Source organism: Puma concolor, chromosome C1 (assembly GCF_028749965.1).
Source record: "Puma concolor isolate L17-30 chromosome C1, mPumCon1.1.hap2, whole genome shotgun sequence".
NCBI lineage: Eukaryota > Metazoa > Chordata > Mammalia > Carnivora > Felidae > Puma > Puma concolor.
Genome location: NC_141674.1, coordinates 204,878,388 through 204,890,782, shown reverse-complemented (window position 1 = coordinate 204,890,782; position 12,395 = coordinate 204,878,388). Strand labels below are relative to the sequence as shown.

At 54.5% G+C, this 12,395-nt stretch overlaps 1 protein-coding gene across 1 annotated transcript; it reads right to left on the bottom strand.

The window, feature by feature from the left end:
* Window positions 1-4,044: 4,044 nt before the first annotated feature.
* DES (desmin) lies at window positions 4,045-11,418 on the bottom strand. The gene is made up of 9 exons (XM_025912323.2): window positions 10,731-11,418; window positions 9,646-9,706; window positions 9,431-9,526; window positions 9,114-9,275; window positions 8,807-8,932; window positions 8,173-8,393; window positions 6,594-6,637; window positions 5,070-5,152; window positions 4,045-4,854 (listed from the first exon to the last, which is right to left on the bottom strand). Exons 1-9 carry the CDS (start codon window positions 11,312-11,314, stop codon window positions 4,813-4,815), a joined length of 1,419 nt encoding a protein of 472 aa, XP_025768108.1. The 5' UTR covers window positions 11,315-11,418; the 3' UTR covers window positions 4,045-4,812.
* Window positions 11,419-12,395: the final 977 nt, after the last annotated feature.

The window sequence follows — 12,395 nt, the reverse complement described above, 5'->3', positions numbered from 1 at the left end:
CACTAGACCTCAACAACTCGCTCAGAATGCATGCAGTTAGGTGGTCTGTAAACGTTGACTGGGTGGTTGGTTGGTTGGTCAGTTGGTTGAATAAATGAACTGTGTGGTCTTGAGTAAGTCACTTAATGTCATAGAGGTTCAGTTTCTTCATCTATAAAATGGGGTAGCCCAACTCAGGATTTATTCGTTCATTCAACAAACATTCTTGAGTTCCTATTCTGTGCTTAGCACTGTCCTAGGCAGTAGGGATATAGCAGTGGACAAAAAAGACAAGGATTCCTGCCCTGCGGGGGAAATGGAGCAGGGCAAGGGAGATGGGAGCGTGGTGGGGCTTGAACTTTCGAATAGGGTGGTTGGAGGCTCACTGGGAATAATTGAGCCAATCTTAAAGGAGTGAGGAAACAAAAGGTGTGGATATCTGGATAGGACTGCTTCTGGCAGAGGGGGGAGCGTGCCTGGTAGGCTCCAAGCAGAGCCAGGGGCCAGTGGGGCTGGAGGGAGTGGTAGGGAGGGTAGAGGGACATGAGGTCAGTTGGGTAGCAGGGGCCAGACAGCAAGCATCTCGTAGGCCATGGCACTTTTATTCTTAGTGAAAACGGGAAGTCATCTCGGAGGATTTTGAGCTGAGGAATTACATGATCTGACTTAGGTTGTTGTGATGGCTTTAAATTATTATATTAAATATTAAAATGAATATTAACTATTTAACAGGGCCTGGCGCAGGGCCTGGAACATGGCTTGTGTATCTCCTGGCAGAAGGTCCATAAGGGGGGGCATTCATTGATGTGTGCTCAGGGGTGTGTGGGCCCCGTAGGGAGGGCATAGGCCCGTGTGAGTCACTGGTGCCCTCTCCTGGAGGAGCCCGTACTAGCCGTGCCGGTCAGAAGCCAGCAAGTTTCTGGCCAGGCCCACCACCCAGAGCAGCTGGCTACAAGGCGCTCATCTGTCCCTCAGAATGGGCCCCATAGTGCTCTGCGGCCTGGCGCCGGGCTGGGTGTGTGCTGCCAGTCTGCCTTGCCTTGCGATCACAAGCCTATGGTGTCATGGAAAGAGATCTGGACTCCGGAGGCCAAGGAGCCTGGAGCCTGGTCCTCCTGTGCCGTGGAGATGCTGTGTGACCTTGCCAGTTCACCCCACCTCTCTGGGCCGTGGGGAGTTTCCTCTGGAATGTAAGGATGCACCATGTGCCTGGCACACAGCAAAAGGTCAATAAATGTTGGTTGGATCAGTGAACGAAGTGGGGGCCATGAGCCTTCCCAGTAAATATTTAATTTAGAGAAACGTAAATAAAAGTGCTCGGTGGGTATTCATTCAACAAGTACTTAAATATTTAATGAACACCTTCTATGGAGCAAGCAAGCACTCTCCCAGGCACCAGGGGAACAGTGGTGAGGAAAATGATGAACCGCCGCCCCACCTCGGTTAGCTGACATTCAGGTGCTGGACCAGAGGCCATTGATGTATTTGCATAAGTGTCCTGGGCCACCAGGTGAGAGGAGGGAGAGGGAGGCGTAATTGGGTAGAAGGTGCTGTCTCAGGGGCAGGGGGAGGAGGAGGGTAGTCAGAATGGACAGAGAGGGCAGGACAGTGTCCGCTGAGCCCTCAGTTCCTGGCCCAGGGACATATTTGTCTTTATAGTCTTTCCTACCTCACCCCTCAGGTGGCATCTGAGTTGGTCTAGAACAGGTCCCCTGGGTCTAATGTGAAGCTAGTCAGCCCTCCATGGGCTCTCTTATTTCATGATGTTCAGAGTCTTACAGGAGAAGATACCAGAGTGCTCCAAGGAAAAGGGAGAGTTTTTGCCATGGAGGTGATGGGGTGCATATATATGACCACATGGAACCCAGATCTTTTTTTTTTTGGCTTGTTTTGTCCATTCTTTGGGAGCACCACATCCATGTCCCCTGCCCTAGAGTCCCTGTATCACTGTCCAACTCCCAAAGAGATAGGCAAAGCAGAGGACTTAGAACCAGAGGATTTCTATTTAGGTTTTTTGCTGTTTTTAAAGATTTTATTTTCAAGTAATCTCTACACCCAACGTGAGACTCGAACTCACAACCCCAAGATCAAGAGTCAGACGATCTACCGACTGAGCCAGGCAGGCGCCCTGAACCAGAGGACTTCTAGGCCCAGGAAGGCTCTGCTCAGAGAATGCTTCCCCGCTGGGGACACAGGGTGGGTCTGGACTTCTCTCTTCTCTGAGGACAAGTGGGTAGTAGTTACCGGAGACAGAAGTGTGCCAAGGAGGAGGACTTTCTGACTTGCAGAGCTATCCCAGCTAGAAGGGGTCACTATGCAGGTAGCATGTTCTCTGACACCAGAGATATTCAAGCAGAGCTTGACGACCGCTCATCAAGGTGTTGGGGCGAGGCTGGGGAGGGGACTCCTGTATTGTGGGGGTCACTGCCTCAGGGACTTGGGGTCTGACTATAAGAGTCGAAGATGCCTAGACTGTCTCCACTTTAGTGACTAGTCTACACCTACCCTTTTTTTGAAGGGTAGGGATGCCTCTAAGACCTCCCCTGACCTACGTGTCCCTTTAGCCTTTGTGGGGTAGATGAGTGAACATACTCATTTAGGGGAAAGAAGAAATTGCTGAGAGGCTCCTGAAATCACTCACAGATACACACACTACCTCTTATCCACCTGAGCCTAGCCTCACCCAAGCATGTCTCTCACAGAGAAACTAATTCAGACTCCAGGGCCCCCACCAGGCTCAGGGATGAGAAGCCTCTCACCCATCCCTCCTCCTGTATCCCAGGATGGGGACACTGTAAATGCTACTCCTGACTTCATTTGGAATTTCACTACGGGTTGATTGGGGTAGTTCTGGGGCCCGCAGGGTTCATCCCACTAGATCACTGGGGGGAAAGAAATGACCATGAGTCGCCAGTAACAGAGGGTGGGGACCTGGGTGTGCCCACGGTGCTCCCAGGGCAAAGACAGAGAATGGAGCCTTCTTATAGGGAGGGGCTACACAACCCAGAGGGAAGGGGCAACTCATGAGGGAGGGTGGCACCCAAGGAGAAGAAGAATGATAGAGACACCAGAAAGGCTCTGGAAGTTTCTGGAAAAAGCCAGTTAGGAGCATCAGCCTAAAGACCTTAAGACTAAAATCCTGTTAGGTTTTTTTTTTTTTTTTTTTTCCCTTACAGACTGTGCCTGAGTTTACCACATTTGTGATCTCTACCCTCTTCTCCTCTCTTATAAAGAGTAATCTCTTAAATCTCTGAGGACTAACTTGAAGGTTGAGGCCTATATGGATCCATCAGGCTTCCTAAATCTTAGGTCCATCTGGAATTTTTTGGAAGGAGTAAAAAGAGACAGGCTTCACTCCTGTCCCAATGGCTGCCCAATGACCCCTAAGCCTATATATTCTCCCACAGAAACCTTTAACACATCTGTGTTAATATTTTATTCTAGGACTTCTTAATGGTTTTTCATATGTCCTACACTCCCCTCTCCTATGCTTACCAAATTGTCCCCAAATTTCCCTTTGGTATTTTCACTGAGATTGCATTGCATTGAAATTATAGATTAATGTAGGATGAATTGACATCTTTAGAATGTTGAGACTTCTTCTCCAAGAACAAGATAAAGCTTTCCATTTTTCTTAACATTGTTTTTGTTCCTGAATCAGCCCTTGTTCATTGAAGGTGCTTAGGCAGGTTTAATGGGAGGAGGCTGTGAACTTCTTTGGGGAAGGGAATAGGGGAGTTCTACTTCAGGGCCGGTCTGTGTCCTTCAGAAAGAGCAGCAGGTGGTGTCCCTGGGGCCCTGATCATCTCGAAGTGGGGTAGGGGGCCCAAAGGTAGCAGCTCAGGAATTGGGGCCTAACAGGAGGTATTCAAGGCCCAACCCCCCTCCACCACTCACTACATGCACACAGCAAGGCTGGGAAGTTCTGGGAACAGTAGGGGTGACAGGCCCTGGGGGACAGTCTGACTGGGCAGGAGGGCAGTGCACAATCCATCTCAAGGGGCGTGCGACAGGGCCCTGGGGGCCCCCAGAGGCAACCAGGCAGTCAACACAGCCAGGACATGCTAGGCTTGTGCTTCCTTTTTATTGTTTCTGTCCAGAGCCCCTGCTGCAGGGGAGGGGCAGGTATGGAGGGGGGCACCCCTCCCCCTGCCTGAGACCGCTCTCTGCCTCTCTCCTCTCCTCTCCTCTCCTCTCCAGCATCTCGCCCACCCTCTCTCTTTCTGAATCTCCTGCTCCCACATCTGGCACCTTCGGGGGTTCCCTCTTGCAGCCCCTGCTTTCTAAGCCCACTGTGGGAAAGGAAGGGGCCATGGGGTCAGTTTTCAAGCCCCCATTCCCACAGGGGCTAGTCTCCCAGTCACCTGCCCGGCTTGTTGGGGAGGCTGCCCTTTCTCTCTGACCCAGGCTAGGGAGTAGGGAGTAGGCACGTCCATAGGTTCCATCCTGATCACATGGGGTCTCAACACCCTGCTCTGGAGCCCTCTCCAAAGCCAGAGGCTAGAGCCTGAGGTCACAGAGGTAGGAGGGGCAGGGCCACTGCTCTGCCTTGGCTCCATCCTGGCCCTGCCCAGCACACTCTGAGGGCAGCCAGGAATCAGGCTCACTCATCTCCAACATCCAGGACTCACACAGCTGGGGCTGCCTGTGCCTGGGCAGGGGTGAGCCATGTCCCCTGTAGGGGCCATGAGCAGTGGTCGGTGAGCAGGGGTCAGAGGCTGTGAGGGGAGCACTGTGGCTGGGTGTGGTGACCTGGGATGGAAGGAGGCTGGCTTCAGGAGGCAGTGAGGACAGGGGCGAGGATGGTCTCTGATGGCAGAGGGGTCTCTGGCTTTAGAGCACCTCATGTTGCTGCTGTGTGGCCTCACTGACGACCTGGGGAAGAAGAGAAGCCCAGTGCAAACCAGTGTTGGCAGGAGAATAGAGCCCCAATCCTGGGTTGCCCTTCAACTCCAGGGCAGCAGGACCCCCTCTCCTTCCAGGTAGAGGCTTGAACCAGCACAGTTGGTGGAAGGCACCTGGCTGACAGCCTCTCAGACACACCCCATAGCCCCCCCTCCATGGGTAAGGGGACCAGGCAGATGGCTCACCTCCCCATCCCGGGTCTCGATGGTCTTGATCATCACTGTCTTCTTGGTATGGACCTCAGAACCCCTTTGCTCAGGGCTTGTTTCTGTAATAGATCCAACCACATAATCAGCCTGACCAAGTCCAGGCCTGGGCCACTCCAGGGACTAGAAGTTCATCCCTGGTTCCATGGGATGGAGCCCAGAAGTCTCCTCCCCCTTCAAGATGGGCCTGTTACTTCTTCAGCAAGACTTCATAACCTGTCCTTGAGCCCAGCATCCAGCAGCGGGCTCTGCAGACACTGGGGCCAATCCCATGGCCGGGAAGGGCTCAGAAGCCAACAGATGTGCTCCAGCCATGGGCTGATTTAGAAGGGTGGGGGACCCCTGAGGCCCCAGACCACCCAACATTCCCATTCTTCACACACCTCTTTGCTCCCTCTCTACCACTGGGCTCCAACACAGCCCTGCATGAATTTGTACCCGGAAAGAACCCCAACCCCAGCGTCAAGACACTCTTTTGGAGGACCTCATGGCACCCAGCCCCCTTTCAGACTCCAGATGAGTAAACTGTGTCTTAATGAAAGAGAGACAGACAGAGAAGTCAGCTACTGATTCATCGTGCTGGTGGCCAGTCACTTGCCCCTCTACGCCCCAGTGTCTTCACTGTGAAACAGTAACAATGATACTTGCACTGTCATGGCCACAGAACCATTGGTTTGAAAAAGCATTAAGCAGTTTCAGTTGCAAGGCTTACGCTCGGGTGTCTGCATAAACTACCAACTGAAAAAAGAGGTTCTGAGTTTTACAGGGCAGGTCAAATTTAGGTCCTGAGTATTCTGAGTTTGGTGTTCATGAATCTCCTTAGCGAGCAACCAGCCTGTGATGAACGTTGTAACTCGGTGGGGCACGGCATGTATTTTTCCCGATGGAAATGAACGTCGAAGATATAAAAGGTTTGATCTAGGAAAGGCGATCCTGCCAAGGACTCCGACTTGCTTTCCTAATGTATCATTAAAGCGCGTTTTTCTGCTCTCTGGGGCTGGAAAGCCACTCGATCTGCATATTACTAATGTCAGAATGGCAGAATGCCCTAGGAGCTCGTTCTTTTAATTGTTTGGCTTTGCTAAGGTTTGGCTCCATTTTTTGTAAACATGCATCCAACATCTTGCTCCAGCAAACTGGAGGTGTTCAACAAGGAGCTGGGGGGTGGGAGTGGGAGTGGTAGGGGATGCTTGGCAATTTGCCAAACAGACACTGCCTGGGGGGTGCCTTGTAGCCCAGGGTGTATGGTTCTAGATGCTTCTGCTGCCAGACCCCCAAGGACACCCCTGGTACCTTCAGAGTTTGGGTATATTGGGAACATCTTGCTGTCAGACGGTGCCTCTCCCTAACTTCCCTCACCCACCTGCAGCAGCCCCCTTTCTCTTTCCCAGACCCCAGCCCAGTCCCCATGGCTCCATCTTCCCTTCCTGGCTGGCCTCGGGCAGTGCCCATGCCGGACGCCTGCCCCTGCCACCCAGCATCCACTGACCAACAGGCACTCACCTCGGAAGTTGAGAGCAGAGAAGGTCTGGATGGGGATGTTGATCCTGAAAGGGGAGAGACCAAGCCCCCAAAGGGTTAGGGCCCTCCATCTCTCCCTGTGACACCCCCCCTCCACCAAAACTTGCCCAGGCCCCCTCTAAAGACCATTGTCAGCTGTCCCTGTCCCATTGACCTTAACACTCCCACCTTCATGCTACTAAGGGCATGGGGTCAAAGGTCAACTGCAGCTATCCCAGGAACTGTTCCTTCTGGAAGGATCACTCATTCCATCCCTGACTTGCTGGCCTCACATCAGTACTCCCAACCCCACTGCCCTTTCCAGTTCACCAGGATTTCCTTCTTCAGGCACTGCAGGGTGTATCGATAGCAGCTGTGGGCAACATCCATCATGTATGCCCACCCTCCAGCCAGGCTGGGAACCTCCAGCCCACCCACGGGAGGGCAAGTGCCAGCGTAAATGCCATCCCCATTTATGCCTAGTGCTGGGAGAATGCAACATTGAGAATGCAACTTGAGCCACCTTAAAAGGTCATTATATGTACATGTAATTCTATGAAATCTGAAATCTATGTGCAGTCTATCTAAACATGTCTGCTGATTTTTTAAAACCTTAGATATTATCATTCTTATGAGTATCAATAGGCGTCTTTTTTTTTTTCTTTTTTTTTTTTTGAGCAATTGACCTGTTTTAAATTGAGGTTAGGTTTACATGCAGGGAAATGCACAGTTGCTTAGTATACAAGTCAGCAAGTTTTGATCAATGTCTACATCCATGTAACTACCAGTCTAAATCAACATATACAGCATTTCTAGGGCACCTGGGTGGCTCAGTCAGTTAAGCACCCAACTCGTCATTTCAGCTCAGGTCACGATCTCATGGTTCATGAGATCGAGCTCTGTGAGCCCACTTGGGATTCTCTCTCTCCTGCCCTCTCTGCCCCTCTCCCACGTATGCCCTCTCTCCCCCCCCCAAAAATGAATAAACAAACATTAAAAAAAGATGTATGGCATTTCCATCACCCCAGAAATTTCCCTCACATTGCCTTCTAGTCGCATGTCATTTTCGGTATCTAGAGGTTAAGTTGCTCTGAGCATGTCATGCTGTCTTATCCTCCGAGCATGTGTGTGTGTGTGTGTGTGTGTGTGTGTGTGTGCGCACTTGTACACCCTCAGTGCACGAGTCTTGCACTCTCCTTCTTAGCCTGTGTCCAAGGCTCTCTACTTGTCTCTATTGGCCCCTCCTTTACCTTCCTCATCATCCCCTACTCTGCTTTCAACTCCCCCTTGACTGGCAGTAATATTTTATTACTCGTTGCTGAACATGGTTTTATGCTGCTGGTTCTTAATTCTGAAGGTGGATGAGGGAATACTTATATTTCTCTTTTTATAAAAGCTATTAATTAAATCACCTTTACCCAGGTGGCCTTAGTTAATTCTCCACAATTAGTGGTGTGGTGGCCTCGTGTGCAAAATTATTTCCAGATCTTGCTAAGGTGATCCTGAGCCCCCCTCCCAGGGCAGGAATGGGCGCCTCAGCACTCCCCAGAACCCCACCACCAGCCCCAGCCTCGCCTCTCACCGGCTTTCCTCGCCCTCCAGCAGCTTCCGGTAGGTGGCGATCTCCACATCTAGGGCCATCTTGACATTGAGCAGGTCCTGGTACTCGCGCAGGTGGCGGGCCATCTCATCCTTGAGGTGCCTGATCTCTTCTTCCAGACGTGCAATGTTGTCCTGGTAGCCACTGGCCTCACTAGCAAAGCGGTCTTCCAGCTCCCGCATCTGCCTCATTAGGGAATCGTTCTGCAGGAGAGGGACACCCAGGTCAAGAACAGGCATGGAGGGGTGGGCACTAGTGACCCGGGATGGGGAGAGACACAGCCTCAGAGCTAGGAGGCAACCCCAGATGGTCAGGTCCAGGAGTTGGAAAATCCTTCTGAGCTAGGGGACCCTGAACTCAAGTGAAGTCTTATGTAGAAACCCAGAGAACAGAAGTGATAAAAGGAAGCATCAATGTTCACCCTCTCCACCCCCACCTAGGAGCCCCATAATTCCTGAGAGTCCAGCTGAGAATCCACCCATCTGTTTTCATCCCTGTGGTAGATATAAAGAGACAGAGGCCCAGAGAGGGTATGTGATGGGAACCAAGGTCACAGAGGGAGAGTGTGAGCTGTAGGCCTGAAGGATAGGGCTGGGCAAGGTGGGCAGGGACTCACAGTGCCCTTGAGGGCATCGATTTCGCAGGTGTAGGACTGGATCTGGTGTCGGTACTCCATCATCTCCTGCTTGGCCTGGCGCAGCGCATCGTTATTCTTGTTGGCTGCCTGGGTCAGGTCGGACACCTAAGGGTAGGGCGGGGCATGAGAAAAGGAGAATGCAGGTAGGGATGGCAAGGGACAAGGGAGCGTGGAGACCTGGCTCACCCTCCTCCCCATGGATAGAGCAGAGGAAGCATCTCTAAACAGGGATGGAGGGGGATGGAGGGGGACAGAGGAGCCAGGGCGCCTGGGCCAGGTTACCCACCTTTGACTTGTACCATTCCTCAGCTTCTGAGATGTTCTTAGCTGCAATGGTCTCATACTGAGCCCGGATGTCCCTGAGGGCAGCAGTGAGGTCTGGCTTGGACATGTCCATCTCTACCTGTACTTGTTGTTCCTGAAGTTGGGCCTGTAGCTCTCGGATCTCCTGCAGGGTGCAGCTGGGTTTCAGTGCTTTACCAAGACCCACCCACACAGCACCCTCACAGCCCCGTTCCCAGAGCCTTGCACTGCCCCCCCCCATCCCTTCCAGCTGCCCTCACCAGGGTCTAAAGACCCTGAAGATGAAGGCTGAGGGCATACCTCCTCATGCACTTTCTTAAGGAACGCAATTTCCTCGTTGAGAGATTCAATCCTGCGCTCCAGGTCAATTCGAGCTAAAGTAGCGGCATCCACGTCCTGGGAGTGATCAAGCAAGAGGGACAGGGTCACTGATAACCCAGGCAGGGCAGAGGGAGACCAGGGATCACATGGGGTGAGAAGGGTAAGGCTCTACTGGGGGACCAAAGAGGGCTCACCGCTCGGAAGGCAGCCAAATTGTTCTCTGCTTCTTCTTTCAACTGAATCTCCTCTTGCAGCCTGGCCAGAACAGGCAGACAGAAAGTGACAGTTGGTGGGGATAAAACTGGCGGTGGAGATGCCTGGGTGGGGGCTGCCCAGGGAGTGGGGCTCCCACAGTGTCAGGAGGCCTGGCTAGAGGGTAGAGACAAGAGGCCCCGCCCACCCAGGGAGGGGACAGGAAGTGGTCCAACTTCTTCCCCAGAGCCACACCCCGGAAGTCTATGTCCCCACCAGATTGTGACCTCCCTGGGGTTAAGAACTGTGTCTATTTTATCCACTGCTATGTTCCTGGTTCCCAGCCCCAGCCTGGCCCATGTAGGCACTCAATTATTGTCTGTGTCCCAGTGGCAGGACAGTGATTGTGCTCACTTAAGCTGTAAGAAGCAGGACCTACTAACACTTGCTCTGTTCTTGCTCCCTTTTCAGATGGGAAGGCTGATGAAGCCCACCACCAAGTCCTCCAAGTTTTCTGGGGACTGCAGCTAGCTCCTCCCCTTTTCCTCTAGCTTATCCATTCCCTCTGTGAAATGGCACAGCCTCAGCTAGGGACAAGGACCAAGATCTGCTGTCTACCCACTTCCCCTGGGCCCCCTTACAGATGAGCTGAGAGCTACCACTTGGATTCCCCAGCCCCTGCCTGTCCCAGCCGGCCCCATCCTCCTTGTCTCCTATCAACTTCTCCTCTCCCTCTGACTGAACCCCGACCTCCTCCCTCCACTCCTCTGCCTGTCCCCCGTCAACACCACCCCAGCATCTTAAGATGCTCTTAAGGAGGCTGTCCACAGGGCTCAGGTCTCCCATTTGCACCCCCAGGAGGTCCCCAAGAAAACTCCTCCTTTGCAGAGTGAGAGCACGAGGGAGAGACCTGCGGTCCATCTCTCCTCGGAGGACGCCGTAGATGGCTCCCTCCCCGGAGTGGGGAGGAGAGGAGTCCCTGGCGCCCTGGGGGCAGGCAGGTGCTGACGGCTGCGCCCCAGCCCCCAGGCCTCGCCTCCCGCGCCCAGCCCATGGAGAAGGGGTTCCGGGAGCGCCGGGACCTCACTTGGCCTTGAGCCGCTGCAGGTCGTCCAGCAAATTGTCGCGCTCGACGTCGACGCGGGCGCGCTGGTTGGTGAGCACCTCCACCTGGCGCCGCAGCTCCCGCAGCTCCTCCTCGTAGATCTCGGCCACCCGGGTCGGCTCGCGGCCCTTGAGCCGGTTCACCTCGGCGGCGAGCGCCGCGTTCTGCTGCTCCAGGAAGCGCACCTTCTCGATGTAGTTGGCGAAGCGGTCGTTGAGTTCCTGCAGCTCCACCTTCTCGTTGGTGCGCGTGGTCAGGAACTCCTGGTTCACGGCGTCGGCCAGCGAGAAGTCCAGCAGCTCGCCCGCGCCGTAGGAGGAGGAGGAGGGCACGCGGGCCGTCCCCAGCCGGCTGGCCCGCAGCGACCCCAGGCCCCCGGCCCCGCCCGACGTGCGCGACACCTGGTACACGCGGGACGTCACCGAGCTCGAGGAGCCCTTGGTGCCGAAGCTCCCGCGCGGGAACACCGGCGAGCTCAGCGGGGAGCCGAGCGGGAAGCCCGAGGCCCCACCGAACCTGCGGTGGTAGGAGGACGTGAGCTGGCTGGACGAGTAGGCCTGGCTCATGGTGACGGCGCGGGCGAGGCTGGGCGGCACGGAGGAGGCGGCGGGCGGCGGCCGGCCGGAGAGTGGATGCGTCGAGGGAAGATAGGGCCCCTTGGCCGTCCGCACTATTTGTATCCCTCCTGACATCAGCCCCCGCCGCCCCTCCCCTGACAGCTGCAGGATCCCGCTGTCCTGCCAGGAAGGGCGGCCGCTGGCGTGGGGGCGGGGAGGCCGGCTCCCCCGCAGGAGGCCTGCGCCCCTCGGCTGGTGGGAAGGGGCCCGTAAGAGGTGTGGGACAGGCTGGAGGACCTAGGAGGGCAGAAGATGGGCAGGCCTGCCAACCCTTTCACCGGGGGCAGCAAGCATGTCCAGAACCCCTTGACAGGCCTCTTTCAGCCCTTGGGTGCCTGGGGAGGGGGACGGGGGACGGGAGTCAGGGGAGAGAGTAGGAGAGAGGGTTCCACTTGGTTTGAGGGTGTCCCTTTTGCTCTAAGGAGAGACTTTGAGTCATTTCCTGAAGGGACAAGACCTATTCCCAAGAAAGGCTCAAAATCACATCCCCCCTCCCCCCCAAAGATTTTCTAGAAGGGACGGAGTTTCGGCAGGGCTCAGGCAACACAGCCCACCAGCCGGGCATAGAGGAAGAGGGTCTCTAGGCAGGCAGGGTGGGAGAGGATCCTGGGGGGCAGAGAACAGTCCCGGCCAGATCCCGCCTGCTCATGAATCTACCCTGGTACCAGGGTTCTAGCCCTGAGCCTCAGTTTCCCTCTGGGCTAGTCTAGACCCTTCCCCCACCCCTCCTCGGGGTAGGGCGGAGCCTCAAGTTTATAAACAACAGGGTGATTTCCAGAAAGAGTCTAGTGCCCTCTCAGTTTCCAGTTGCTGTGTATTCTCACCCCCACACACCAACTTCACCTGGCTTCTGCCCCCTTGTGCCCACCCCCACCCATACTCTGATTCCTCCCCCTACTCACATCACCCACACCCACATACACCAGGGGTTTGTATTTTGTCAGGAGCCACATGTCAACCCAGCCATCTCTCTGGCAGCAACAGCTGCCAGCCCTGACATACCAGAGCTGGTATTTATAGAGGAGAATGC

Excerpts from the sequence above, each read along its gene's own strand:
- DES (XM_025912323.2), bottom strand. The coding sequence starts at position 11,314 with ATGAGCCAGGCCTACTCGTCCAGCCAGCTCACGTCCTCCTACCACCGC. Across the intron at positions 9,276-9,430 it reads TTAAGAAAGTGCATGAGGAG|GAGATCCGAGAGCTACAGGC; the intron begins GTATGCCCTCAG and ends TGCACCCTGCAG. Across the intron at positions 5,153-6,593 it reads CTCTGCTCTCAACTTCCGAG|AAACAAGCCCTGAGCAAAGG; the intron begins GTGAGTGCCTGT and ends GATCTATTACAG.